Source organism: Herpailurus yagouaroundi, unplaced genomic scaffold (assembly GCF_014898765.1).
Source record: "Herpailurus yagouaroundi ecotype Mexico unplaced genomic scaffold, PumYag 29, whole genome shotgun sequence".
Lineage (NCBI taxonomy): Eukaryota > Metazoa > Chordata > Mammalia > Carnivora > Felidae > Herpailurus > Herpailurus yagouaroundi.
Window position 1 is genome coordinate 59,060,955 of NW_024412377.1, and position 26,480 is coordinate 59,087,434.

The following is a 26,480-nucleotide window of genomic DNA, read 5'->3' on the forward strand; positions in this document are numbered from 1 at the left end:
CCAAAGTAAAAATCTGAAAAGATTTGTAACATTATAAAAAATGACTTCAAAATAGAGAACAAATTCCAAGGCAAAAGGACTTACAAATTTTGAAACTATAATGCCTCTATTACCAAAATGGTAAAACACTGATCTTTTTAGAATTCTGTAATACTGCCTCAGACTCCTACAGTTTCAAAACCATTCATATTTCAGATTTCCATCACATCTCTTTAGAATATGATTTGGTTGCTGTTCATAATAGATTAAAGTCTGTAGTTTTGATGGTCAGACCTAATTAAACAGAAATGACTCAGTTTGGGCCCAAGATAAATGTGGTACAGAAAGATCGCAGACTTCTATCAATGCACACAAAACATACTCTACTAGAAGAGTCCTGGGACTTCATTAAATGGACTTTCAAATAAGTAATTGAGCCTCCAATTAAAAAATATGAAACATTTTTAAATATAATGATTAACTTAAAAAATACAGGAAGTGCAATATCACCAATTATGTGCATTTTCTAGGATTCATTTTAAAATTCAGGCTAATATTTAACAATAGTATTCTAATTAAATTATACCATTTGAAAAAGCTTGTATGTCTGGGAAAAGATCACATAAACGTGCTTTTTTGGCCGGGGGAAATGCTGACAAAACTACAATAATGAAAAATTAATATTGCCTTAACATTTCTAAAATCACATAAAAATGATCATCTTTGATAGCCATTTCAATAAGTTTGATACAGAGTATGTTACTGTCCACTTACTAGGAACCAAAACACATAGAACACACTTATTCAGATTCAATTATTTTCAGGAGCTAAACATTTCTGAGACTTTTAAGATTTGTGTTTGAGCATACAGTACTGCAATGTCGGCTACATAAAATAAATAGAAAATCTTCTCAGAGGAAGCTCAAGAATCAGAGGCTGTATTGCATTTAAGGATTTAACACTGGTTATATACAGAAGGGAAAGCATTTCAATTAGAAATACTTCACGTTACCAAGCTCTCTTTTAATATGGCAACTTTCAGCAGCTTACCATTCTGACATTTAAAAATCAACAGCAGTAGTGCTACTCTGTTATCCTTTGGTTCCCAGTAATGATGCCTCTGGTTTTCAGTTCCTCTTGGATGACATTTATTAGCAGAGAGAAACCGGATGCTTTTTAGCTGAAATTTGGCAGCCCAAGAAGTGCACCAACTGCTCCAAAGTATCCCTGTATAATTTAAAAACAATTATTAATGCAGTCTAGCTTTTAAATTAGCATACAATATTCATTATTAGGAACAGATATTTATTATAATTTAAGAACATCTATTTGGAAATCTACCCATTTGTGTTATCAGTTAATATCTGAAAATATGAAATACGTGCTTTTGAGAGAGAGAGAGAGAGAGTGCGCGCACGCACGTGAGAGCGAGCGCGAGCACCCACGGGAAAAGAACAGAGACAGAATTTTGAGCAGGCTCCACGCCCCCGACTGGGGCTTGATCTCATGACTACTGGGGCTTGATCTCATGACGGTGAGATCATGATCTGAGCCATAATCAAGAGGCAGATGCTTAACCAACTGAGCCACCCAGGTACCCCTGAAATACCTATTTTTAAAGTATTGCTCTTAGACATTAAAAAGCTTCTAAGGTTATTGCTGCAAGTCTGTACCCCTCTTGCCCCTTTTCCTCAAACGCAATTCCTTTTGTTCATGTGTCATCCTCACAGCATACAGCATGCCATGCGGAGCCTGCACAGCAGGACACCATTCTCAACTACAGGGTGAGAGCAGAGACAATGAAACAGACACTTATAAGGGAAAACTCTGAATATGTGTTATTAAAGTTATTAATATGTCCACTTGACCAGAAACAAAATAATTCAAGGTAAATTTACTTAACCCAAAATATTACATGAACTGATATTTTCAGATCAGAATAAATGGATGTAGTGAAAGAATAGGAAAAAAATCTTGAATAAACTCCAAAATTTTAACAGTGGTCACCTCTGGAGGTGGGGGTGAGGTTGTGATGGGAGGATTAAGAATTTTAAAAATTTTCACTGCTAAATTATATATTTTTGTGTTGTTCACATTTAATATTTGTTATTTCAAGGGAGGAAAAAAAAAACAAAAGAAAACAATTTAACAAAAGAAATCCACTAAGTACACAAGCAATCCCAATATTTAAGGAGTTTATAAGATCTAATACTGCTCTCTCTTGGTCAGGTCAGAAGAAGTGGGAAACTCCATCTTAATGGGGTGCCTGCATTAATGGGCCATGTAACCTTTATGGGGGTTATAGTAACCCCTATCTCCCCAATTCAAACTGAAGTGTGGGACTCAATATACTATTTAGTAAATCGCAGTTTTATACTTCTAAGTACACAGCAAGAAGCAATATATAAAACTTGCATATAAAAAAAGCATACTATTAAAATTCACAAAACATCATTTTCCTATCATACCTCGTGTTCTAGAAACAATGCTTTCAGTTGACCTTTTGACCAATAATCCAGTGCATATGCCAAAAGTTTCATTGAGAGAGTATTGACACGTAAAAAGTTTCCGACAAAGACAACTCTGTTTATTTTCTAAAAGAAAAGAACAAATAAAATGACCTGAAATAAGAGCTATCAAGTACATTTTATAATACAGTAGGGTTTAAAAAATCTCCACTTAAAAATATAATTAGCCACTACCTTTTTTTAGTGTCTATTACATTCCTGGTACATATACCTCCATAATCCTGAATATTTAAAATTTAGTTCAGGACATATCACTACACATTTGTCACAATCCATAGAATATATACCAAGAGTAAGCCAAAATGTAAACTATGGGCTTTGGGTGATAGTGGGGTTCAAGAGTATATGTGGGAACTCTGTATTTTCCACTCAATTTTGTTGTGAAGTTAAAACTTGTCTAAAAAATATAGTCTATTAAAAAAGAAAAGTTCTCGAAAGACCCTAGTAAATGATTTTAGATGAGACTTGTTTTTGAAAATGGCCAATAAATAACCTATTAAGAAAGTAATTTGGAGAAATATTATTGAGATTAAAGGAGAGAAACCAAGGAAGAGTATTTTAAATGTGTTTAGAAATAAAACACTGTAAACTTGAGGCTTCCAGCATCTCTGGCCCTGCCTAACCCATCAAGTTACTCTCTGCTAAGATGCAACTCACTAATTTAGTTCCCTAGATACCTTGAAGGAAATCTTAGATGGAGGAACTAGTGTTTCAATCTCCAAAACGTTTTCTATTCTCACAATATATTGACTTCTGAGTATACATTTTTGCACACTGAGTTTGGATAGTGTATGCTATGGCCTTAATTACTATTAAGTGGCCAGTGAAAATCTAAATAGATCTACAGGGCTAAGAAAAAAGGTCCCAGAATATTGTCTGCCCCCAAAAGTGAAATATTCCCCAAACCTGGGTTAAAACACCTGTTAGTGGCTCTTACCACCAACTTACTAAACTGTTATTGAGACACTTAGAACTCTGGATTTTAACACAGAATAATATGCATGATTATCTTACCTCCTCTAAATATTTATCCAAGGGTCACATTTTCAATAAAGCCTTCCTTTAACAAGCAAACTACTCAGCAATCTGACTTCTGCCATTCTCTTTATCTTGTTTGGTTTTCTTTTTGTAAAAAGTAGCATTTATTACCTAACATATACTAAAAAATTTACTCTATCACTAGAATAGATGGAAGCTCCACAAAGTCAGGGGTCTTTGTTTTTTTCACTAATATATCCCTAGTGCCTAGAAAAATACCTGGTACAAGGTACTCCACAATGAATAAATGAATGAACAAATGAAGGATTCCCTCAAAAAGCAAAATTTCCAATTCATTTAAAGTATTTGATATTTACAAAAATTAAATGGGCAAATACATCTATTACATGAAGGCAGAACTGTGTATTTACTCTCCTTCATATAAAAATAACCCAACAGTGAGGCAAATCTACAAGATAAATCTATGTTTTTCATAAGTATGTATCATTCAAATTGCATGTGAAGAACAAGTCTCAATGCCTTCATAGCCCTGTACAATGCTGCTTGATCCATATGCAACAAGGCAGCACTGTAAAGAAGCCAAAGGCAATAAGAAAACTTCCAAGCACTTTGCTAATCAAATGCAACATTAACAGCAAAAAAAAAAAAAAAAAAAAATCCAAAAAACAAAACCAAACCCTCCTTCAGTAGTTACCTCAAAAATGTCCTATGTTTGAAAAAAGAATTTTCTATCTTCAAGAGATTTAGGTGGTATATTTCTGGAAAAGCTTCTAGATAAGTTTGAAATATAAATATCTATTTGTCCTCCTTCCAATTTGAATTATCTGCTATTTTCTTTACAAATAACAATAAGCGGGTACACATGACATTTAGCTAATGAGCCTTGGGATTTAACAGAGATGAGTAACCTCAATCCTAGAGACCTCCTTAAGGAACATAAAGAAGCCCTGCTGTACATAAATAAAATTTCAATCCACATTTTCCATATAGTTAATTTTTTTACCTCATTAACAGCACACATTCGTGCCACAGACCCAATGTTATTGGTGATAGTAACTAAAGTTGCTCTTGCTAGATCTTCTTTACTAACAGATTCTCGCTTCTCCTTATAAATCATATTCCCAAAACTGCAAAGAAATGAAAGACAAAATCAATTCTGCTGATAATCAACATTTTTGGGAATTTATCTTACAGATAAATGTGGTATGTACAAAATAATGCATGTTAACAAGGTTACTGACTGACCCATTGAACTATACACAGCAAAATACTGGAAACCACCAAAACATCCAACAAACTTTGATAAACCCACACAATAAAATACCAAGAAGCTGTTAATAAGGGGGGGGAGAGGAAAAGGGAAGGGGGAGAAAAGAAGGTGAGAAAGAGAGAGAAATGAAGGTAGGGTGGGAGGCCAGCAGATAGACTAGGATATCTTGCCTAATGAAGAGTATATACAGTATGCTGTATGGTAGTATACAAATATTACCTTTTGAAAGTTACCTTCTAAGTAAGGGGAGGATAAGGATATGTATTTACATTTGCATCAAGAAAAACTGAAAGGATGCACAAGAATAAAAATGGTTTCCTATAGGGTATATACCTGGGAGACTTCTTAATGTGTATCTAATTTTTAAACTACATGAATGTTCAAAACTTGGAACCTAAACTGGGTTAAGAGTAAGAAAGCCTCCTTACAACTTCCTAATATATTGCTTTCTAAAAACTAAATAGGCAACTTTCATTACAACATAAATATTAAAGTTACCTAGATGCTACAGCCCAACCTGGCAGACGAAATCTTTCATAATCTCCTCCATAAATATCACGGACCAGTTTGTCGGCTTGGGTGCTGTCACCTTTGGATGCCATTTCAAGAGCCTCTTCAAAACTTTCACAGCCAGTCAACAGACAGCATAAACCCAGAAAGGTACCTCCTCCAAGGCTAAAGAAAATAAAACTGGGTAAGTTACATTTATACACTGTATTCTTCCTCCAGAGTAAAAATCAGAGTATTCATATATTCAACAAACACAAAGAAAGAACATATTGCTAATGCCAAGTGCTGAAATCAACATAATGAAGGTAAGAAAAATGCCTAGCAAAGCCAAATTTGTCAGATGAAATAAACCAAAGGGAAAGATAATCACTTGGTGGAAGCATCATGAGGATGGAAGAGATATTTTATATCTTCTATTATCTTTACCAATTCCTTACACTTTGTAATTGCCAAAAAATAAATGCTTTTATGTGTGTGAAAAAACAGTTTAAATGTTAAAAATTACTATATGAATTAAAAGGAGAAAATTTATAACTCTAAATGGTTTCCAGGAAATGATTTAGTGAAAGGTCTATTTACTTGGTCTGACAAGGCTGAAATCAATTCACTGTGATACATAAGCATTTAATGTGACCCAGAAATGAATATGGTGAGAAAATTTTTGTCAGTCTGGTCAATATGTTAATGCCAGAAATTTACTTGGTTCTGTTATTCTTTTGGATATGCTGATAAAATGAAATGTCTAACCCCTAAAATCAAAACCTTTGTTCCTCAGTTTCACCTCAATTTCTAACAGACTCTATTCCTGGTCACTGCTGGAATTTAGTTAACTAGACTTAATTTCTTTTAGAATTGACTGCAGTAGGTAATACTTCCCTGTAATTCTCTGGCATAGAGCATCACAAAAGAGGTAGATTTTTAGCCACCATAGATATAAAATACTAATTTAAGGATCACTTAGGGGCGCCTGGCTGGCTCAGTCAGAACATGTGACCCTCAGAGTTGTGAGTCTGAGCTCCATGAGGGGGGCAGTTTAATTAAAACGAACAAAAATATTATGTATCACTTTAATAAGAGCACTACTTTAAAATGGAAATGAGTATTTTTCATAAACCCCAAAATCTTTCTTCCTCAAATAAAAAGGAGTCTCTACCCTCCTTAAAAGCTGATAAAGTATATATCAGAATCATAAGGACAATTTAAAAATTTCATTTGACAATACTTCAGGCATTATAGAAAACACTGGTATATTTGGAACATTAATGTTATTCCATAAAGAGCTTATGTTCAATTCATCCTATAAGAATTATCATAATGTTGTCTAACACAACACTTAAATATGAATCTAATCCAATCAGCATGCAAGCTAACCAGTGTCAAGCATTAGGCTTAAATATATCTATAAAATAGTGAAAGGAGAGAAGAATGCTTTGGAAAATAAAAAAGTCCCTGGAATCATTCCAGATAAAAATTCCCTCTTACAATTGTGGAAAGTTTAGTGCCAACTGTTGCTAAGCAAATATAAATAATGATTTCAGTTTGAGTCTTTACACACATACCTTATGAAACAAAATTATCTATAACACTTTAACTTCTACTTACACATCTACCTTTTTTTTCTATTGCATAAATACATGTTAAAGGCTGGCATTAATATGAGTTCACAACTTCTGTGTATAAAACAACATGAATGCTGCAATAAGAACAAAAAGGTTACTACCTTGTCCCGGTTACTCGTTTATAGTTGTCTTTGGAATGGACTGCTAAAATACTGACTCCTGAACCAATGTTCACTATCAGCAGTGGATAGGGATCATCCAAGTTAAAAGGCATCTTTTGGCATCGCTCAGGTTCTGAGGCATTAGCAAAATAATAGCACTCTGCTTGTCCATTGAAACTGACAGAATCTATATACAGCAAGCCCTTTACAAGGCAGTCAAGTTCATCCAGTTTGTGCAGGTGGAGGTTTCCAATCTGTAAAACAAAAACAAAAACAAAAACACACAAAAACACCAAAAAAGTTGTACAAAGTGAACAAGGGACAGTATTAAAAATATTTGACTCAAATGCACTGTATAATTTTCACATACTTTATAAAACTTCAAAATCATCTATACATTTCCACTTGTTTTGTGTCAACATCTCTTAGTCCTATGATTCTTGGTGATGGTGGTATTACCTCTGGAGGTATTTGTGGGGATTTTCAGTTTTCACAAAGATAGAGAGGAGAAAAGAATTACCTCTGGAGGTATTTGTGGGGATTTTCAGTTTTCACAAAGATAGAGAGGAGAAAAGAACCAAACTAACATTTAATGGGCAGGGACTTGTGATGTCAGATGAGTGGGGCAGTTGTGCAAATGAGTGGGGCACAACTCCAGTGAGTGGGGCAGTTGTGCAAAACAAAGAAATATCCCATTCCTGCTCTATCTTTCACTGTTCTGACAGACATTTTTGTAGGTAGCAGTAGGAAAATTTGTTTATAATTATCCATGCCTATGTAAACATAAAATATTCTTTATATGGTTTTAATATATATACACTAAATTTGCTAGGAATGCAACCATTATATAAACTGAGGAAATACTGGACTTCCATATCAATCTGTTAGCATTTGTGGCTTTAGAATTTACGGTGAATGTATATCTAAGTGCCAGTATCTAACTATTTCATTATGCCCCTTTTATGTGATCCTACTAGAGAAATCTACCAATATATAAATAACTTCATTTCCTGTCTCTATATTATACTTTGAGTACTAGTTTGAAATTATTAAACTTACTTCAGGTTAGTAAAGAATGTTATAAAGTATTTGTAATAAAATCTCGGCTTAGAGATCACTTCCTCTGGGAAGCTTTCGTTATCCAGAACTTGTTAGGTACCACACTACTCTGGTGTTCCCGTGGCACTGTTTTTCACAGCAATAGCGTTAATTATCAGACACAGTACTTTTACTTTTAAATCATTTGTGTGGTCTAGACTACTACATTCTTTCGGGGCTAAGACTGTGTCTTATTTCCAGTAATACCTGACATATACTACATGCTCAATTATTAGCTTAATAAATGATGGAGCATCAACAGGAAAGTTATTACAGAACTTCATCACTAGAAAATATTGATAGTGGCCAGGTGAAATGAAAGCTGGCATCAAGGACACTGCTTTTGGTAAGAATATTAAACACCAAATATCTCATGTCCAAGCAAACTGGTCTCAAATTTATGAAATTTATGTTCAAATTATTCAATAAATTGAAAACAAATCAGTATTATCCATCAAAATAAAAGAATTAATAAAATTTAGACTTTTAAACTATCCCAAAGTTTAAGGGGCTTATGTTATATGAGCCATGTAAGTGATCACTTATGTTCTATTAAGATTTTTCTTATATAAATTTAAGAAATTAAACGGTCCACTTGCATATTTTCACAGAAAACAAATTTCAGTAGCCCCAAATGCCAACTTTCTAATCTTTACTCTAATGGAAAGAACTAGAAGCTTGGCAAACCCCCACTAGCACATAAATCAATGCTTACATTTGCCATTTCCAAATGGCACTCTTTGAGACAAGACCATGGTAATGTTGACAGATAAAATCAGGAAAAGGAGGTAATAGGGACTTTCATTCAGATGTCTACTAGTCAAAAGACACTGGCTTCAGCTGTTTTTCTTTGGGGGAGGGGGATGGCCCTAGGAGAGAGGGCTATATGAGTAATAACAAAGAGCAATGCAAACACAGGACAGTAATAGTGAAAATAATTCAAACCCCACTTATATCTGGCTTCGTACACTACCAAATTCACTGAAATTTCTTCTTATTGTAGCTTTGTAACAGTCCCTAAACCTCGCAGGTTTTACCAAACATTATGTACAATAAGGCCAAATCTGGGTGATTTTTTAGTCTATAAAGGTGTTTAAGTGCCCCAAAAGAAGGGTGCCTAGGTTGTTCAGTTGGTTAAATGTCTTACTCTTGATTTTGGCTCAAGTCATGGTCTCAAGGTTATGAGATGGAGCCCCATGTTGGGCTCTACGTTGAGAGCGGAGCCTGTTTGAGACTGTCTCCCTCTGCCCCCTCCCACCCCACCCCCCACCACCAAAAACGTGTCCCAGATGAAAAGCTTGTCATGAATATAAACTTCCTCTGTATCCAAGCAGGGGCAACTAATCTAAGAAACATGTAAGATGGAAGGAAACCTAGACTCATGTTTTAAAAATTAAAGAGAATGGGTATCAATGTTTGGCTTTGAGTAACAGATACCTACTGTGCGGAAATCTTCTTCAAATTTGTAAGCACCACCTCCTGTAGCACATAGCACCGTGTGTAATGTTGAGAAGTTTTTATCTCTTCCCATTTGGATAAAAGTAGGCAGGTCATGGGTTGGAAATCTGATAAAGTGCAAGTTCCCTCTTCGGCCAAAAAGTGTTAAATCCTTCAGTTCAAGGTGTACATCCCGAATACCAGTGGATCCATATGCTACATTAGAAGTCAAATATTTCCGGATACTTTTTAAGCTCTCAACCTCTTCTTGTTCTTCCTCTGCTGTGATATCAATAGGTTCGAAATAGGAGAGCTTTACTAGAGTCCCCCCAATGTCCATGCCAAACCATGGGAAAGCTGTGGATTAAAAAAAGTAATAACTTTACCTACATTGGTTTTAGAAACACAAATTAGTTAGAAACTAGTTAATTAGCCACAAATTTCGCTTACTCTGAATCATGCAGTCAGTAATATTTTTGGGGTAAGATGCATCTTCTATGTGCAACTCAACTTTTTCCATTTGAAGGATTACTTTGTATATTTTCTAAAACTCTGTAACATAGGATGCTTAGAGCTGGTCCAGGGCCTTTTAATTCCTGGTCAGGTAGGCATTCCTTTTCATTTATTAAATACTTACCATATTCCGCAGGGGATCAGGAAAAATTTGGAACAATTCTGTTTTAATAAATAGGTCACCACCTAGGACTTGATAATGTTTCTAGTAACATTTTAACATAGTAAAATTGGCCTATAATTACTTCAAGTAACCCAAGGTAAAAGTACCTCCTTAAAAAGAAATCTTATTGGGGCGCCTGGGTGGCGCAGTTGGTTAAGCATCCGACTTCAGCCAGGTCACGATCTCGCGGTCCGTGAGTTCGAGCCCCGCGTCAGGCTCTGGGCTGATGGCTCAGAGCCTGGAGCCTGCTTCCGATTCTGTGTCTCCCTCTCTCTCTGCCCCTCCCCCGTTCATGCTCTGTCTCTCTCTGTCCCAAAAATAAATAAACGTTGAAAAAAAAAAAATCTTATTCTTTCTCATTAAGCATTAGGTTTCTTTGGTACATCTGGTTAATAAAATTAGCTGTTAATAATATTGAAGATAAGTCTACCTGGGGCATATGTGGGCAGCCAGTTCTATCATTTGGGTAGGTAAGTTGGGACTTGGTGCTCTTTCACTAACTGGACTATATGACTTTAGAAAAGCCATTAACTTCTCTGAATCCAAGTTTCTTTAAGGTCTGTTTCTATTCTCTCTATTCATCTCTTAAACAAGATGATACTCAAAATAATTTAATATTTAAATACATACATTACAAAATGCCTCAGAATAAAATATATAACAGGTTTTTATGTATAAGTTGTCAAAGACGACTAGTTCCCTCTAAAATTCTGTTTCTTAAATATTAGTGTTTTTGTTATGTGTGACTATTAGAAACCAGGAACATACAATTCAGCAAGATAGGATTCTATATATTTCTCCATTACAGAATTTTACATTTACTGAAATTAATATTAAATATGAGGAAGTGTAATTCTTATCTTTTTCTGGAGAAAGAGCTCACTTTTCTTTCTTTCCTTTTCTTTCTTTCTAGCCTGTTTTTGTATTGGAAACCTAAGTTGCAGATATAGGTCTACATTAAAGACAATCTTAAAATAGAAACTTCTTTAAAAAAATTGTAAAATGATGTAAGACCATAATCTGGGTGGCAGTAAGACCCCAAAGAGGCATTATGCTTTTATGCCTATGTTTTTATAAATAACTAAGATGTAGTAAAAGAAACAGGCTAAAGTTTCTCAATTTTTCAATCCCTACTAGGAAGTAGCAATACTAACAGTTACAAAGGGGATATTCACAGCAACTGTGTCTTAAAAGAAAACAATACAGAGTAGCTTTACTGATCCAATAAATCAGAGATGCCTTCAGAATTTTCCCAAACTGTTGAACAGATATGCAGTTAGGACACTTTTCAATGGATATTAGATAAAACATAGGAATGCTTCTGAGATTATATAACCAAAATGATTGATTTGATTGATGCTTGATTCTAGATTTCATGGGGGTGGGTGTGCAAATCATTGCTGCTATGTAAAGTATATTTTGGGATAGAAAAGTTTCTACAGGGGCGCCTGGGTGGCGCAGTCGGTTAAGCGTCCGACTTCAGCCAGGTCACGATCTCGCGGTCCCCGAGTTTGAGCCCCGCATCAGGCTCTGGGCTGATGGCTCGGAGCCTGGAGCCTGTTTCCGATTCTGTGTCTCCCTCTCTCTCTGCCCCTCCCCCGTTCATGCTCTGTCTCTCTCTGTCCCAAAAATAAATAAACATTGAAAAAAAAAATTAAAAAAAAAAGAAAAGTTTCTACAAGGTGAGTTTTATTGAGCTAAAAGCTTTTATTTTCCAAAATTCAAAATACTTTAAAAGTTGTTTAAGTTTATAGTCTTTCTTTCTATGCCTTTGTCAGGTGTTAAAATATACAAATAAAAATGTTACTTCCACGCAAACTATAACGCTGAAACATTACCAAGTTCAAAGTTCATTTTATTTTTATTTTTAGTCAGAAGTCCCTGCCTACTCCCAGGCTTATAAATAAGTGAACACTGCCATTCTTGAAAGAAAAAAAAAAAAAAAAACAATTAACACTTATGTGAAGAACTTTTAATTCTTACATGAAACCATAATTTTTAAAAGAACCTTACTTACTGCCTAGGAAGATATTTGAAGTTTACATATAAAAATACTGGGGAGGAAGAAACTTTCTACTTTTCTAAACCTGTGTGGTTAGCACTAAGGTTTTTGACCTCAAAGGGCAACGGCCAATTCCAAAACACGGAACTGTGGAGTAGGCAACAGAAAGGCTCACAGAATGAAATCCTGTTTGTGAATGAAACAGGATTGGGTGCAAGAAAGTGTTAAACAGTTCTTTCTCAGAGACAGAAAATGACTGTTTAGGTGTAATTATCATTAAAATGATAACGAAAAACAAAAACCTTTCACTTCTTCTTCTTTTAAAAGGCTTTCTTGGGGCAGTCGGTTAAGCGTCCGACTTCAGCCAGGTCACGATCTCACGGTCTGTGAGTTCGAGCCCCGCGTCGGGCTCTGGGCTGATGGCTCGGAGCCTGGAGCCTGTTTCCGATTCTGTGTCTCCCTCTCTCTCTGCCCCTCGCCCGTTCATGCTCTGTCTCTCTCTGACCCAAAAATAAATAAACGTTGAAAAAAAATTAAAAAAAAAAATAAAAGGCTTTTCTTGATCTATTTGCATGAAACAACCAAACTTGTCCTATCTGAAAAGGAAAACTCCACACAGAAAGTAAAAAACATTTGTAAACAAAGCTGTTTTATTATTACAGTATACCAAATCCCTTATTTCTTTTAAATTACATTAATTGCTGAAGAATATAAAATATGTATGACCTAACAACCATCAACAACGACAAATTTATGAAACAGAGTACTACCATTCAATTTTATCTCTTTAAGTAGGCTTCAAGCCCAGCATGGAGCCCAGGGAGATCAAGACCTGAGCTGAGGTCAAAAGTCAGAAGCTTAGCTAACTGAGCTTTCCAGGCACACCTACCATTCAATTTTAAATCTTTGTGTAGCCACTTTTGTACACTAAAGAAACAGAAGGTTCTTCCAAATACCTCAGATTAAGTTGGAAGAACTATGTAATTTCTTTAACGGTTATTGCCTAGAGGTAGGCTTTTAAAATTATGAATGCAAAAAGCTCAAGATTCATCTCAAATCTAGCCTAGGAGATGTCTGTTCTTAAAGGAAGGGTAACTAGATTGTAAATGATGAGTTTCTCACTCATCATCATGTGCAATCTAGAACATAACATGTTCCCTCTATTTCTTAGTAAATCTCACTTATGGTAATTCTCTTCTTAAAATCAGAAAGGTAGATACTGAAAGAGAACTCAGCCTTGCCACTGACAAAAAAAACTGGTAACAGCCACCTTTGGTATTAGTGAGCCTTTCAACTCAGCAGAATTCTGGAATTCATTTCCTTATGTGGGCAGGTGGGGAGGATCACATTCAAAAAGTATGGAGAAGGCAGTAAGAACACAGAAAACACAAGTTCTTCTTCTTCTTCTTTCTTTTTAAAGATTTTATTTTTTAAGTAATCTCTACACCTAACATGGGGTTGGAACTCACAACCCAGAGATCAAGAACTGCATGCTCTAACAACTGATCCAGCCAGGCATGCACCACAGAAAACACAAATCCTTAATTATGACCCATTCCTATCATTTAGTAAGTGGTCAAATATCTGATCTTTACATTGTTCAGTACATTAAAAAAACAAACAAACTGGGGCGCCTGGGTGGCGCAGTCGGTTAAGCGTCCGACTTCAGCCAGGTCACGATCTCGCAGTCCGTGAGTTCGAGCCCCGCGTCGGGCTCTGGGCTGATGGCTCGGAGCCTGGAGCCTGTTTCCGATTCTGTGTCTCCCTCTCTTTCTCTCTGCCCCTCCCCTGTTCATGCTCTGTCTCTCTCTGTCCCCCAAAAAATAAACGTTAAAAAAATAAATAAATAAAAAAAAATAAAAATAAAATAAACAAACAAACAAAAAAACATTTTCTCACTGACCAAAATAGGAGGGGAAAGGATCATGGAGCTCAAACTTTATTTGCAATGAAAGCATGAAGCAAATATAAGGTTATTATAGTGGAACCACAGGTCCACTAATAGCTTATGAGGTAATAAAAATATCAGTTTTCTAAAAAGTCAGGCAAGTATCTATACCTATAGCTTTGTTGCTTTTAGCCAAGGGATAGGTTAAAAGTAGGTCACCAGTGCATGAGCAGCCTACTTACTGCATATAAGCTAAATATTTTTTTATTCTTTGAGAATTAAACTCTCCACTGCCAAGGTAAAAGAAGAAAATGAACCAAAACACACATTTAAAAAACAAAGCACACACTCCATAAATACAAATACGTACTTTGATGATGGCAAATATGCATTGCTTTCCCCAGACTTTCCTAGAATCTCCTGTGATTTACTTGGACTTCAAAAAAATAATAGTTCCTAGTCTATTTCTCAGCCAAGCCTAAAAGAGCTGCCATTAATTCCCTGTAACAAAAATATCCAGGACTACCATAAGCATAAAGTGCTACCAAGAATTATCTTCCTTACCAGGGTGGATCATGAATGAAGAAACCTGCATGTCCAGTCACCTTTTGAAATGATTAAACTGCAGGAGACATCTAGCCACAGGGCAAACTGTTAATTTCTAGTAAGTTGTGTTATGTGAGTTTGGTGTCTTGCTAGGCATTGTAAAGGGGTGGAGGAGAAGCATTATCAAACCATTTAATTGCTACTGGCCCCATGCAGATTTCAGCCCAAAGGGATCCTATGCCAAATTAGGATTTAATTATTCTTTAGCAGAAAGAGAAACCAAATGATGAAAATGTTCAAGACATTAGATTATTTTAAGAAACAAAATTCTAAAATGGGAATGTGCACTGGTAAACTCCAAGTATGCTTCAATTTCTTGGATAAAAAAGACATTTTGCTCTTCCCAATAATCACTCCAAATAAAAATGCTGGTGTTTCAAAATAGACTAAGAAAATAATCACCTTCACACCTTCAGTGTCACAATTCCTTAGAAAAGCATCACGTAAGATTTTTTTTTTCCTTTGGTAAATTAGGTACATCTAAGGGAATGTTAGAAACTATCATATTAAATTGTACCTTATTATCTACTGGAAGTGATAATTGTTAAACAATGATTCAATTTACAAACAGGCCAAACTACACATATATGCCATATACTTCTCTCTGGTCTTGACAAAAGCTTCAGGTTCGGTTAGCAAAGCAGAGATTCAAAAACCTTTATCTCATCAAATTAAAAAAATTTATCTTTTACTGTCCCCTTGTTAATCAGGCTTCATGTCACAAAGGTAAGCAAAACAAAGACTGAATATATCTTAAGAGATCAGTCCAGGTCAGTCCAGGTAGAGAGGAACCCGTGATTGGCTTTTTAACATCTAATACTTAAGCAGTGTGAAAAACATAAGGCAAAGCAAGCAAACATTGCCATTTTTCAGGTTTTCATAGAAAACTAGAAAATTTTTCACTAGAAAAATTTGTCACGAGGTTCATGTTTGACTTCATCCTTCCCTTGGAGTTGAATTAACACTAACCTTATACAACTAGAGGACGAAACGGATTCTTTTTCTCACTTTCTGGTTAAATACATGCATTTGGTTTCTAACCCTGTAATATATTAGTGTTGTATCTAAAAGCAATGTTTTCTAACCCTTAGGTGAATGTAAGAGTGTGAAGCTAAAGCCACTTGTTTAATGCTGCAATGCATGTAAAGAGTGCCTTACACAAAGGAAGTGCTCACTTAGTTTATAATTATAAAAAAAAAAAAACCCTATACAAGTACTCAAAAACAACACAAATACATCTTTCCCTAATCGGAGTGGTTTGAAACGTCAGAAATGACACTTTCTAGTTCTATATATTTATAGCTCATAATTGAAATACTTCCCCCACACAAAAACAAGATGTTCTTTACTTTCCCAGTGAAGAACTGAGGAAGCAGCAAAGTCACCTTTTACGTATAAGAAACGGGAAATGTCACTTTAGACTTCTAAATCCGATTAACTGACTAGTGTTTCAGCATGACTCTTTCAGCACTGTCCCCTAAGCAGTAATAAGCAACTTCTAAAAAACAGGTGCTCCTTTCTCAACTTAGTTTATTTTATAAACCTTTACGTATTATCTTTGCTGAAGCACCTTTGACAGAGGCAGCATTCATACCTGATTACAAGTGTGCCCAAATCTAACAAATCACACATCAGCATCATTGCAAAAAGAAAATACCCTAAGAGTTAGAATATGAGCTTGTCAAAGTTCAACTCATTTTACCAAATGGAACTTCTAAGACAAGCAGGGAAAATGTATGTGTTAAAGGAACATGTCCAAGTGTTCGACGTTACTGCATCTGTTCAAGGTTAGTTTAATTCAGCAAATGTAAAGAAAATTAAAACTGGTTCTCTATTAACTGTCATTTAAACCTTCCCATCACTATTCTATAGACCCCTTGAGTAAGTACTCTTTAAAGACCACAAGAAATCGTTAAAATACACATTTTCTTCATCAGGCAGATAAAATCACCACGTCAGAAAGGTTTGTGTTTAAGTATTTAGACTAAACTATGCCCTATGGGTGCAGAAAAAAGAACACTGGACTAGGAGTTCACTTAGGGCCCTGAGCCTCATTAGCAGAGTTGGTTGGCATAGCCTTGGAAAAGTTACTCTGGGGCTAAATAAATTCAATTTCCTCACCAGTAACATTAAGAATGAATTATCTCACGTTTAAATAACAATCCATAGTTTTCAGAGTGCTGCAGTAAGTTGCCTCTCCCTTGAGGTAACAAGAACCCTGATGGGCCAGAAGGGAAGGTGTCAGTGCTCCGTTTTATCTCTTGAGACACTAAAAACTGTGAACTATCAACACAACTCTAAGAAATAAGCATGCATCCCCACATTCCTAGTTGCTCTGGGAGAATGTACTTAGTATGAAATCACAATGAATGATTAAATAAGCTATTTACAGGAGTAAAGGTTTTTAAAAGGCTAAAAATAAAAGGAAGCAAATGAAAGTTGATACGCTCGTTTAAAACATGGGAAAGAATGTTTCATTAAAAAGTTCGCACATATATACTGGCGTAGAAAAATCTGAGTATTCACCAAAATATTAATAGTGGTTAGCCCTGAGCGGCGGGAATACCTATGATTTTCATCCTTTTATGTCTCTTTTTCCAAGCAAACACGATCTAGCTGTTATTCTAAACAAAAACAAGCCAAAGCAATTACCCGCTGGTAGGTTACAGGCGTGTTTTAAAAAGGCTTTAATTGTAACAGCGGTGACAACTCCCAGGAACACACCAGGATTTCAAGGACACATGCTGGAAGCTCAGAAATCAGTAAAAAAAAAAAAGGGGGGGGGGGGAGGCGGTAAATGCCCCTGCGCAAATGACACCCATTTTCAACCTGACTTCAGAGCCAGCTGGGGCAGCGGACTGATAGCTCCCGTCTGGTCTGGCAAAACCCGAATCAAAAATTCCCCCAAGTGCCTTCCAGATCTCGAGAAGGAAGTGGGAGGAAAGGGCCAGGAGGCGGCAGGCGTTCGTCACGCGCTCACAGGGGAATGAAGAGGGAGCCTCGACCCCGATGCTGAAATGGTCCTTCCGCCCCCCCATCCCGTGCCGGGCGCCTGCGAGGGCCGACGGGCTGGGAACAACGCCGCTCCGCTAAGGCGCTTCTACACGGGGCCCAAAGTGCTCTCCCAACCCGGGGGGGCCCAAGCCCCCATCTTACAGGGTTTCTTGGCATCCTTGATCTTCATGGCGTCTGCCTAAGGAACCAAAGGCAGCCTCGGGTCCGGAGCACGGGGGGTAGTGGAGTCGACTCCGGAGGTGTCTCGGCCGCGCGGGAAGGCCCGGCCGGTTCCTCCCCTCAGGCCGGGCGGGGCGGGCCTGGGGCGGGGCGGCGGCGCCTAAGGCGAGGCCCGGCCCAGGGGGCGGCCTCCCCACCCCCTCGAGGGTGTGCCGGGACCGAGCGAGCTGGGGAAGGCCTCCGGCCTCGCCGCTCCGGGGCCCCCCCGCAGCCGCTCCAAACAAAAGGCCCCGGTCCCCCGAGCCGCCGCCGCCGCCGCCGCACTGAGAAATAGCCCGCCCAGGCCGAGCGCCCACGTGACGCCAGCCCCTCCTCTCTCCGCCGGCTGCTGGGGATGGTAGTTCTCCGGATGGCGATGCCCCGGTCTCTGGCTGCAGCTTTCCAGTCGGACTACGAAGCCCAGGCTGCATCGCAGTCCCTCCTCTGAGGCCCCTCCGCTTCCGGAGGTCGCCTCAGCGTGGTCCCAGAGAGAAGGGGCGGGGCCTTAATCACGCCAGCGAGGAGGCGACCAATGGTGGCTGAGTTGGGCGGGCTGCGGAAGTCTGGGGCTCAGGCTTCACCCCGCGGCTGGAAAAGAAGGGGAAGGGTACTATGTCTGTGCAGGTACTGTCATGGCTGTTGTGTAAGTCGCAGCCTTCCCCTGGAGGTAGAAAACCTGGTCATTGGGCGGTGGAAAGCACTAAACACAGGGCTGTAGCGCCGCTCTTTAGGCAGACCGTTGATTGCATTTGTAAATTAAAGTCATTCACAACGGGACCCTCTGGCTTAAGAGACACCTCAAATGTTATGGGGTTGGAATACTAATAATAGCAATAAAAATAATAATTAATATTTATGGAATAAGTACCATGTCCTAGGCACTCTGCTAAGCACTTTTTGTGGAATTATTTAGTTCGATTGAGCAACCTTGTAAACTGCCTACAATTATTTTATTATCTACCATTTTGAAGATGGGGTGGGACCTGAGGAGTTAAATAAATTGGGAAACACGTGCTCTTTGCCACAGTTCCGTGGTCCCTTCAGGGGCCCTGCAGTCCAGCTTCCTCTTTCCAAAGGGGGAAATTTCCAGAGAAGAAAATTAGATTTTCCAGTTCTCACAGCAAAGCCAGAGACCCCTTTCTCAATGCCCCCTATTTTCTGAGTCTTCTAGCTGGAACAGGAAGGGATGGCATTCAGCATCTTTTCCTGGCCTCCCCTCCACCTCTGTCCGCCAGTAAGCTGACCAGGAATTCAGTGACTTTGGCAACAGATGGTCTGAGAGTTGGCAATGGATGATTGAGCTTTATTGCCCCTCTCTTATGGAGGATGAGACAAGGATTGTAACTATGGACAGGAAGGGACACAAACTGCCAGGGAGCAAGTACTGAGAGCTTACTTTTAAAATTTTAATTTAGGGGTGCCTGGGTGGCTCAGTTGGTTGAACATCCCACTCTTGATTTCGGCTCAGGTCATGTTCCCTGGGTCCTGGAATCAGGCCCTCGTGTTGCTTTCCTATGGAGCCTGCTTATGATTCTCTCTCTCTCTCTCTCTCTCTCTCTCTCTGTCTCTCCCCGCCCCCCCCACTCGTGCCTTTTCTCTCTCTCAAGAATAAATTAATTAAATTAAATTAAATTAAATTTAAATGTAATCCTCACAACCACCCTTTGAAATATAATGATTAAGAACTGCAGACTTGAATGTACATCTTGGTCCCATACCTTGGCAATAAATTTGGGCAAATTACTTCATCTGTCTGAGTCTCATTGGAAATAATGATGTCTATGTTCCTTGGGGTTGGATTAGATGAGGGTTAGATGAAAGAAGGGATATAAAGTAGTTAACTCGCTGCCTGTCATATGGGTAGTGATCTGTAAGTGATGACTACATCTATGATTGCTGTTGTTATCCTTATTGTAAAGATGAAGAAAGATTATCTACACTGTTTGCCTAAAGTAATTATTTGGGATTGGACCTCAAGTTTAATTGGTACTTTGTGGTTCCTTATTTTCTGTTATTTTGACCCCAGTTTTCACATTTGTCGTTTAGAAATATAATTTTATTTATATTTTTTATAGAAACATTTTTCTGAGCTCCCCAATATCTGACCTGATCTCTGAACCATGAGTGGTGGACTTAACCTTCTTTTCCTCTTTTTTTCCCTCTTGTCATTCCATCCCATATGGAGCTGTAGATATTCTTAAATGGTCCTGATTGCCCACAATTTTATTGGGTGAGAATCATGATTTCTGATCAGACATGGCTTCAAAGAGTGTTCAGTATCTAATATGATTCACCCGCTGGTTTTGTAAAAATGTACATACCCTGTTCTCTACCAGCATATATCTTTCAGTTATTTCCTGCTTTTTTTTTGACAGCATCAGCTTGGGAGTCAGAAGGGAAGTGATATGTGTGTCTTGTGATAGGCTGGCCAAGGACCAAGAGGAAGGAGAGCTAAAATGAGAAGCCATAAGAATTTGGGTGAATTTTGGACACAAGCTTTTGCTAGTTTCCGTGGCCACAGAGACGAGTGTACATGTGGATGACTTAGTTCAATTTAGCTAAGTTAGGCTTACACTGGTGATGCTGTGTCCCAGAAAACTACTGAACTTTGAACAGTGAGAATTCTAGTCTCAGCTCAGCCATGGAATTTCTTCTTCTTTTTAAAAAAAATTTTTTTTAACATTTATTCATTTTTTGAGAGAGAAAGAGACACAGCATTAGTGGGGGAGGGGCAGAGAGAGAGGGAGACATAGAATCTGATTTCTTAACGATTATTCATTTTTTGAGAGAGAAAGAGACAAAGCATGAGTGGGGGAGGGGCAGAGAGAGAGGGAGACATAGAATCTGATGCAAGCTCCAGGCTCTGAACTAACAGCACAGAGCCCAACGTGTGGCTCGAACTCATGGACTGTGAGATCATGACCTGAGCCGAAGTCGGACGCTCAACCAACTGAGCCACCCAAGCACCCCGATCAGCCACTGAATTTCAGTGTGGTCCTGGGAAAGTTCTGTTTCCTCTCTAGGTTTCAGAGTACCCATCTTTAAAAATGAAACAATTGAGGTTTCTTCTGTCTCTGATTTTTGAGGTTCACTAAAATATATCTCTTTTTCAGGAACATTATGAGATGTGTTCAACTGCATTTTCCTTTAAGTTTTTTTCCAGTGGTATTGAAACTGACAGGTTATCCTGCTTCGGTTTTTGGCCAGAAACTTTCTTCTGCATCCCCTATTGACTATCAGCCCCATCCCTTCCTCCAGTACTGTTTGCTTAACTGCATTTTCTCTCTTCTCTATCATGTCCTAAAAACCCCTCCCAGCAGGGTGAGTGTGAGAGTTGGGGAGAGTATCTAAAGGGGCCAAGAGACTGTGTTCCTGTTTCAATATTTGTAGCTTATCACACACAATAAATTCACCCTATCTTGCGGAGGAATAGAGGAGAATGGACACATCCTCATTTTGCTTTTGCTGAGTGTGTGTCAATGGAGATAGGTGGTAGATCGTACCTAATGATGCTGATGAGGTCTCCTGGCATAAAGTAAACACACACACATACACCTTGGCTTCAAAGCCCAGACCAAGCTTGTAACAGTGGATTCTATCTCTAATTAGATGGTCAAGAACATGCTCCAGTCAGACCTTGGCTCCACAAATTCAAACCAGCATCTCACTGTGGGAGGGCGTCATTACTATAAGCATCACCAGCATCACCATCATGATAGTGGAAACACAATTTTATCCAGCAAATGTTAACTGAGATTTAACTATGTTCTAGGCACTGGAATACATGCTAGGAGAAGAGAGAAGTGAAAAAGAAATAATAAGTTAACAAATCAGTGAACAAGAATAGGCTGTGGTGAGTGATGTGAAGGAAATAATCAGGTGGATGTGTGAGGGCAGAGAAGGAGGGCTCTATTTTAGTTTGGATGGTCAGGGAAGGCTTCTCCAAGGAGGTAGTGTATGAACTGGAATCCTTGCAGATTTCTGGGGAAGACAGAGGTGTGACTGGCACTGGAGGTAGGTTTGGCTTGAGGAACAGAGCAGAGTATGGGCAGTAAAGAGTAAAGTGGAGTAAAGTGATTGGAGGTACAGTTGGAGAGGTGAGCATGCTGGACCTTGAGGACCCCTGGAAATTTTCAAGTGGGAGATTGACATGATCTGTGATTTTAGAAAGCCACTCTGGCTACAATGTAGAGAATGGATGGATTGGAGAGGTTCCGTGACTTGGAAATGGAAAGGCTCCTCCCTCGCCCTCCTGGCCCACATGCAAGCAGTCAACATGTCTAAGGGGCTCTGGGAACACTCTGGGAAGTGTGTGAGAACTTGAATCAGTGTGGTGACAGCAGAGAGGGAGAGAAGTTCTGGGATGAGAACTTCATTTAACAACTGCTTACTGAGCTCCTACAGTGTGCCAGTTAACATTCTAGGTTTTGGGGGTATGGTTAAGAACAGGACAAAGTCCTGCCCTCCTGGAGTCTACATTTCAAAGGGGACCTAGATAGTAAACAAGTAGACTCTTGTCTCATTGGTTAACCATAATATTTTAGAAAGTATAAATGCTATGAAGATAAAGCGGGACAGAGATCGGGAGTGATAGGGCTGTTTGAGATAGAGAGCTAGCGAAGTGGATTAGGGGAAGGAAAGGGAGGTAAGAGGACAGGTTTTAGGGTGTGGTAGTGTCACTTGCCAAGGAGCATGGGGAATAAGTAAGTGGGAAGTCAAGGGTTCTGCCTTGGCCTTGTTGGTCCTCCAGGACCTTCCTCTCCTGAAATTGGGGATGCAGTCCATGTTTTGTCATAGTGGTCAGCATGTTTGAACACTTGGTGGTTTGTATCATAGAGGCTCCCAGCTGGGGTGTCACATACCTCTGCCCTGCCTGGGGATGAGTTCCCTTGGACATTCCTTGTGGGGACAGGGAAGATCCTCTGGAGCTCCACTCGGACCACTGAGCCCTGCTTCCTGGCACTTTAACCTAACAAGTCCAGATATGATCTCATCATCCTCCTCCCCCTCTTCTCCTGCCTTCTCACTTTCCTAAAGGCCCTGTCTCAGCTGGTGGTGCCAGCATCCACCCACTTGCCAACACAGAAATCTGGGAGTCATCATGGACTCTTCTCGCCCCTTCCCAGCCCACATCTGACCAGTCACTAAGTCCTCTCGCTGCTGTCTTCATGTCTGTTACTTCTATCCAACCTCACCACTTTCATCTGAGCACCAGCCTCCACATCTCCCATGTCTACTCTTAAAGGCTCTTCCTGCCTCTTGACTGGCTTTTTTCCATCTACCTTCCTTACTGATGCCAGAGTGAGTTTTCTCAAAAGCGAACTGGACTGTATCATTTCCAGGGCTTAGAACCATGGCTCTCCCCCAGTGTTGTCTTCAGGATGAAATCCAGCCCCTTAGCCTGAGATATAAGACACATTATGATTGGCTGGTGTAAACTTCTTTAGCTGCTTCCCTTGTATTTGTGCACCCTCATTATATATGCTTTGATAAGATAAAAGCTGCTTCTAGCAAACGGAGTACATTGTACTGCCTGATGCTGTCACTCCTTTTGCATGTGGAAGACTCTCTTCTTGAGTTCCCATTCAGCACCTATTCATACTTTAAAACCCATCCCAGAAATCCCCACCTCCTCTGGAAAGACTTCTTTTCCTTCATGCTACTTCTGGTCCCAGCACAAGCTTCTCCTTGCCATTCTTTGCATAGTAATATAATGATGCCTTTACTTACCAAATGAACTCTTTCAAGGCTAGGACCGTGACTTATTCTTTTTGGTATCCCCAAGCTTAGCATGGGGGCTAACCCAGAATAGTGGGTCACAAATAAATAAATTGGATGAGTTTGGGTCCAAGACCTTCAAATGCAACCTGGAAACTCTCAGCCTTCTAGAAACTTCTAAGAACCAATAAGTATTGGCAACGAAGGCAGTTTAGCAGGAGTGAATCATTGTCCTTTATGGGGTTAATACTGAAGAGAGTATGACCTGGGAGCCATCCTGTACTTCCTAACATTGTGTTTGATCAAGGGCACCTCTAATTACAGCTGGGCCTCTTCCTGGGCCTAGGACACCTGTAAGACTGTATTTATCAAGGCTTTGACCAGGTTAGAGTAGAGTTTAATGGTAAAAGCTAGGCATCACAATTAGGCAGAATTAGGTTTTGATCTTTGGTTGGTTGTGCAACTTTGGAGTGGTAATTTTACTTCTTTATGTCTTGGTCTCCTCATCTATAAAATGAGGATAAAAAAGGCTCCCATGCCTTTGTAAAGATGAAATGACTTCCTGAATCTGAAGTGCTTAACATAGTACCTATCATATGGGAGCAAAAGTGTGGCCTTACTGGGAACTATTAGAGAAACAAAGCATTCATGCTGATATTTGAGCCTCAGTGTAAATGTCCCTTCTTCTCTTACTAGCGCACTCAAGCTGACTGCATTAAGGTGTCTGTTGACCTTGTAAAACGTGAGTACTTTGTTCATAGCATTCATCATGAGACTATTTATGTCACATTTAGTCTGATGTCCTCATTCAGCTTAGAAAGCTCCTAGAAGGCAAGGACTCTGGTCTTTAATCCTCAACTCTTAACACAGTTACTGGCCCATAGAAAGCTCTCACTGACTATTTGAATGAATGTAAAAGCCTTCCCTACTGGCATGCTATGTTGGCATGGGGTATTTGTGTGTGTGTGTGTGTGTGTGTGTGTGTGTGTGTGTGTGTGTGTGTGTGTGTAGGGGGTGTTATTTGGTGAGATTAGCATGGTAGAAAGCCCATACTGATGGAGAATGGGGGCAGACTCTGGTTAGCAAGCTCTGTACCAATGAAACAAGACACTAAGAGCACATAAGGACAGGCCCTTCATCATAGGATTTTTAAGGCTGTCACTGCCTTAGGCTATGAGGCCAGTGTGTATGATAAGAATAGTTTGCATAGTTGTACTTTGGAAATCAGGGCTCTGACAGAGTTTAACCAACTACCCGTCAAGAATAGCTAGCTTGTAGGAATTTAGAACCTTATGAACATTCCAAAACTGGGAATAATCCACAAAAAATTATTTTTTTACTTACTTTGAAAAGCAGGATTAAGAAAACCCCACCCACCTTTTCACTATTCTCTGTATCTACAAGACAAATTATCAGACCCTTCCTGTGCACAAGCCCACAGATGGGAGGATAAAGGAGTCCGGAACAAACCGTGTGCTTCACACGAAGTCACTGCATGAGGGATAAGGAAGAGTGAAGAGCGTAATGTGGTGGCCAGACTAGATGCCATTCAAACTGTGGCCCGCGGGGCAATGCTGACCCCTGCCTGGGATTAGCTCCCAGTGGGGTAGGGAGTTTGTAGCAAAATGTACATCAATTGCCTCACTAACAGAAAAGCAGCTTAACTTCTCCATTTACTCTACAGAAGCTGAGTCCTTAAGCACAAGGCTGATCTTGTCCATGCTGTGGATGTCTGTCCTTTTATCTTGTTCACTTCTCATCTGTTTACATTGATGCTTAAGGCTAGAAGGTGAGTTCATTTTCAGTAGCAACTGAACTGGAGCCATTTTCATCTGGAACCACATAAATGCTTAAGCCCTGTTTGGAATGTCTGCTTCCACAGTCATCCAGCCACAGAGCCCATGGCACAAGGCAGGCTGGTAGGTACTTGGCCAGCCTGCTTAATAGAATTGTCAATGCTCCCACGTGAGAAAAGACCTATTCATTACCAGAGGCTTTGCTAGCCAACACTGGCTCAACCAATATCAAGTAACAATGATGAGAAATGTTTATGGAATAACTACTATGTACCAGGTACTGGGCTAAGGATTTACATTTATCCTCTGATTTTAAACCTCACAACAATCTTATACAACAGATGTTCTCAATTAACTCCATTTGATTTAGTTAATTAATTTTTAAATGTGTGGGGTTTTTATTATTTATTTATTTATTTATTTATTTATTTTTACTTTCATTTTTTAAAATTTATATCCAAGTTAGTTAGCATATAGTGCAATAATGATTTCAGGAGTAGAATCCAGTGATTCCTCCCATACATGTAACATCCAGTGCTCATCCCAACAAGTGTCCCCCTAATGCCCTTGCCAATTTAGCTCATCCCTCCACCCACACCTCCTCCAGTGACCCTCACTTCTCTATATTTAAGATTCTTTTATGGTTTGTCCCCCTCCCTGTTTTTATATTATTTTTGCTTCTCTTCCCATCTGTTTGTCTGTTTTGTATCTTAAATTCCACATGTGAGTGAAGTCATATGGTATTTGTCTTTCTCTGACTAATTTTGCTTAACATAATACACTCTGGTTCCATCCACATTGTTACAAATGGCAAGATTTCATTCTTTTTCATCACCAAGTAGTATTTCGTTGTCTGTGTGTGTGTGTGTGTGTGTGTGTGTGTGTGTATACACCACATCTTCTTTATCCATTCATCCATCAATGGACATTTGGGCTCTTTCCATACTTTGGCTATTGTTGATAGCACTGCTTTACCATTGGGGTGCATGTGTCCCTTTAAAATAGCACACCTGTATCTTTTGGATAAATACATAATAGTG

At 39.0% G+C, this 26,480-nt stretch overlaps 1 protein-coding gene across 3 annotated transcripts; it reads right to left on the minus strand.

Moving 5' to 3' along the window:
- Nucleotides 1-497: 497 nt before the first annotated feature.
- PANK3 (pantothenate kinase 3) lies at nucleotides 498-18,114 on the minus strand. Of its 3 annotated transcripts, none has more exons than XM_040444368.1 (7): nucleotides 17,366-17,472; nucleotides 9,546-9,898; nucleotides 7,007-7,260; nucleotides 5,275-5,451; nucleotides 4,510-4,633; nucleotides 2,448-2,573; nucleotides 498-1,206 (listed from the first exon to the last, which is right to left on the minus strand). In XM_040444368.1, exons 2-7 carry the CDS (start codon nucleotides 9,879-9,881, stop codon nucleotides 1,156-1,158), a joined length of 1,068 nt encoding a protein of 355 aa, XP_040300302.1. In that variant the 5' UTR covers nucleotides 9,882-9,898; nucleotides 17,366-17,472; the 3' UTR covers nucleotides 498-1,155. The 3 variants fall into 3 exon arrangements, with proteins under 3 accessions (XP_040300302.1, XP_040300292.1, XP_040300296.1); XM_040444358.1 differs by lacking the exon at nucleotides 17,366-17,472 and adding an exon at nucleotides 9,992-10,309; XM_040444362.1 differs by lacking the exon at nucleotides 17,366-17,472 and adding an exon at nucleotides 17,870-18,114 and having other exon boundaries at nucleotides 897-1,206.
- Between the last annotated feature and the right edge of the window lie 8,366 nt (nucleotides 18,115-26,480).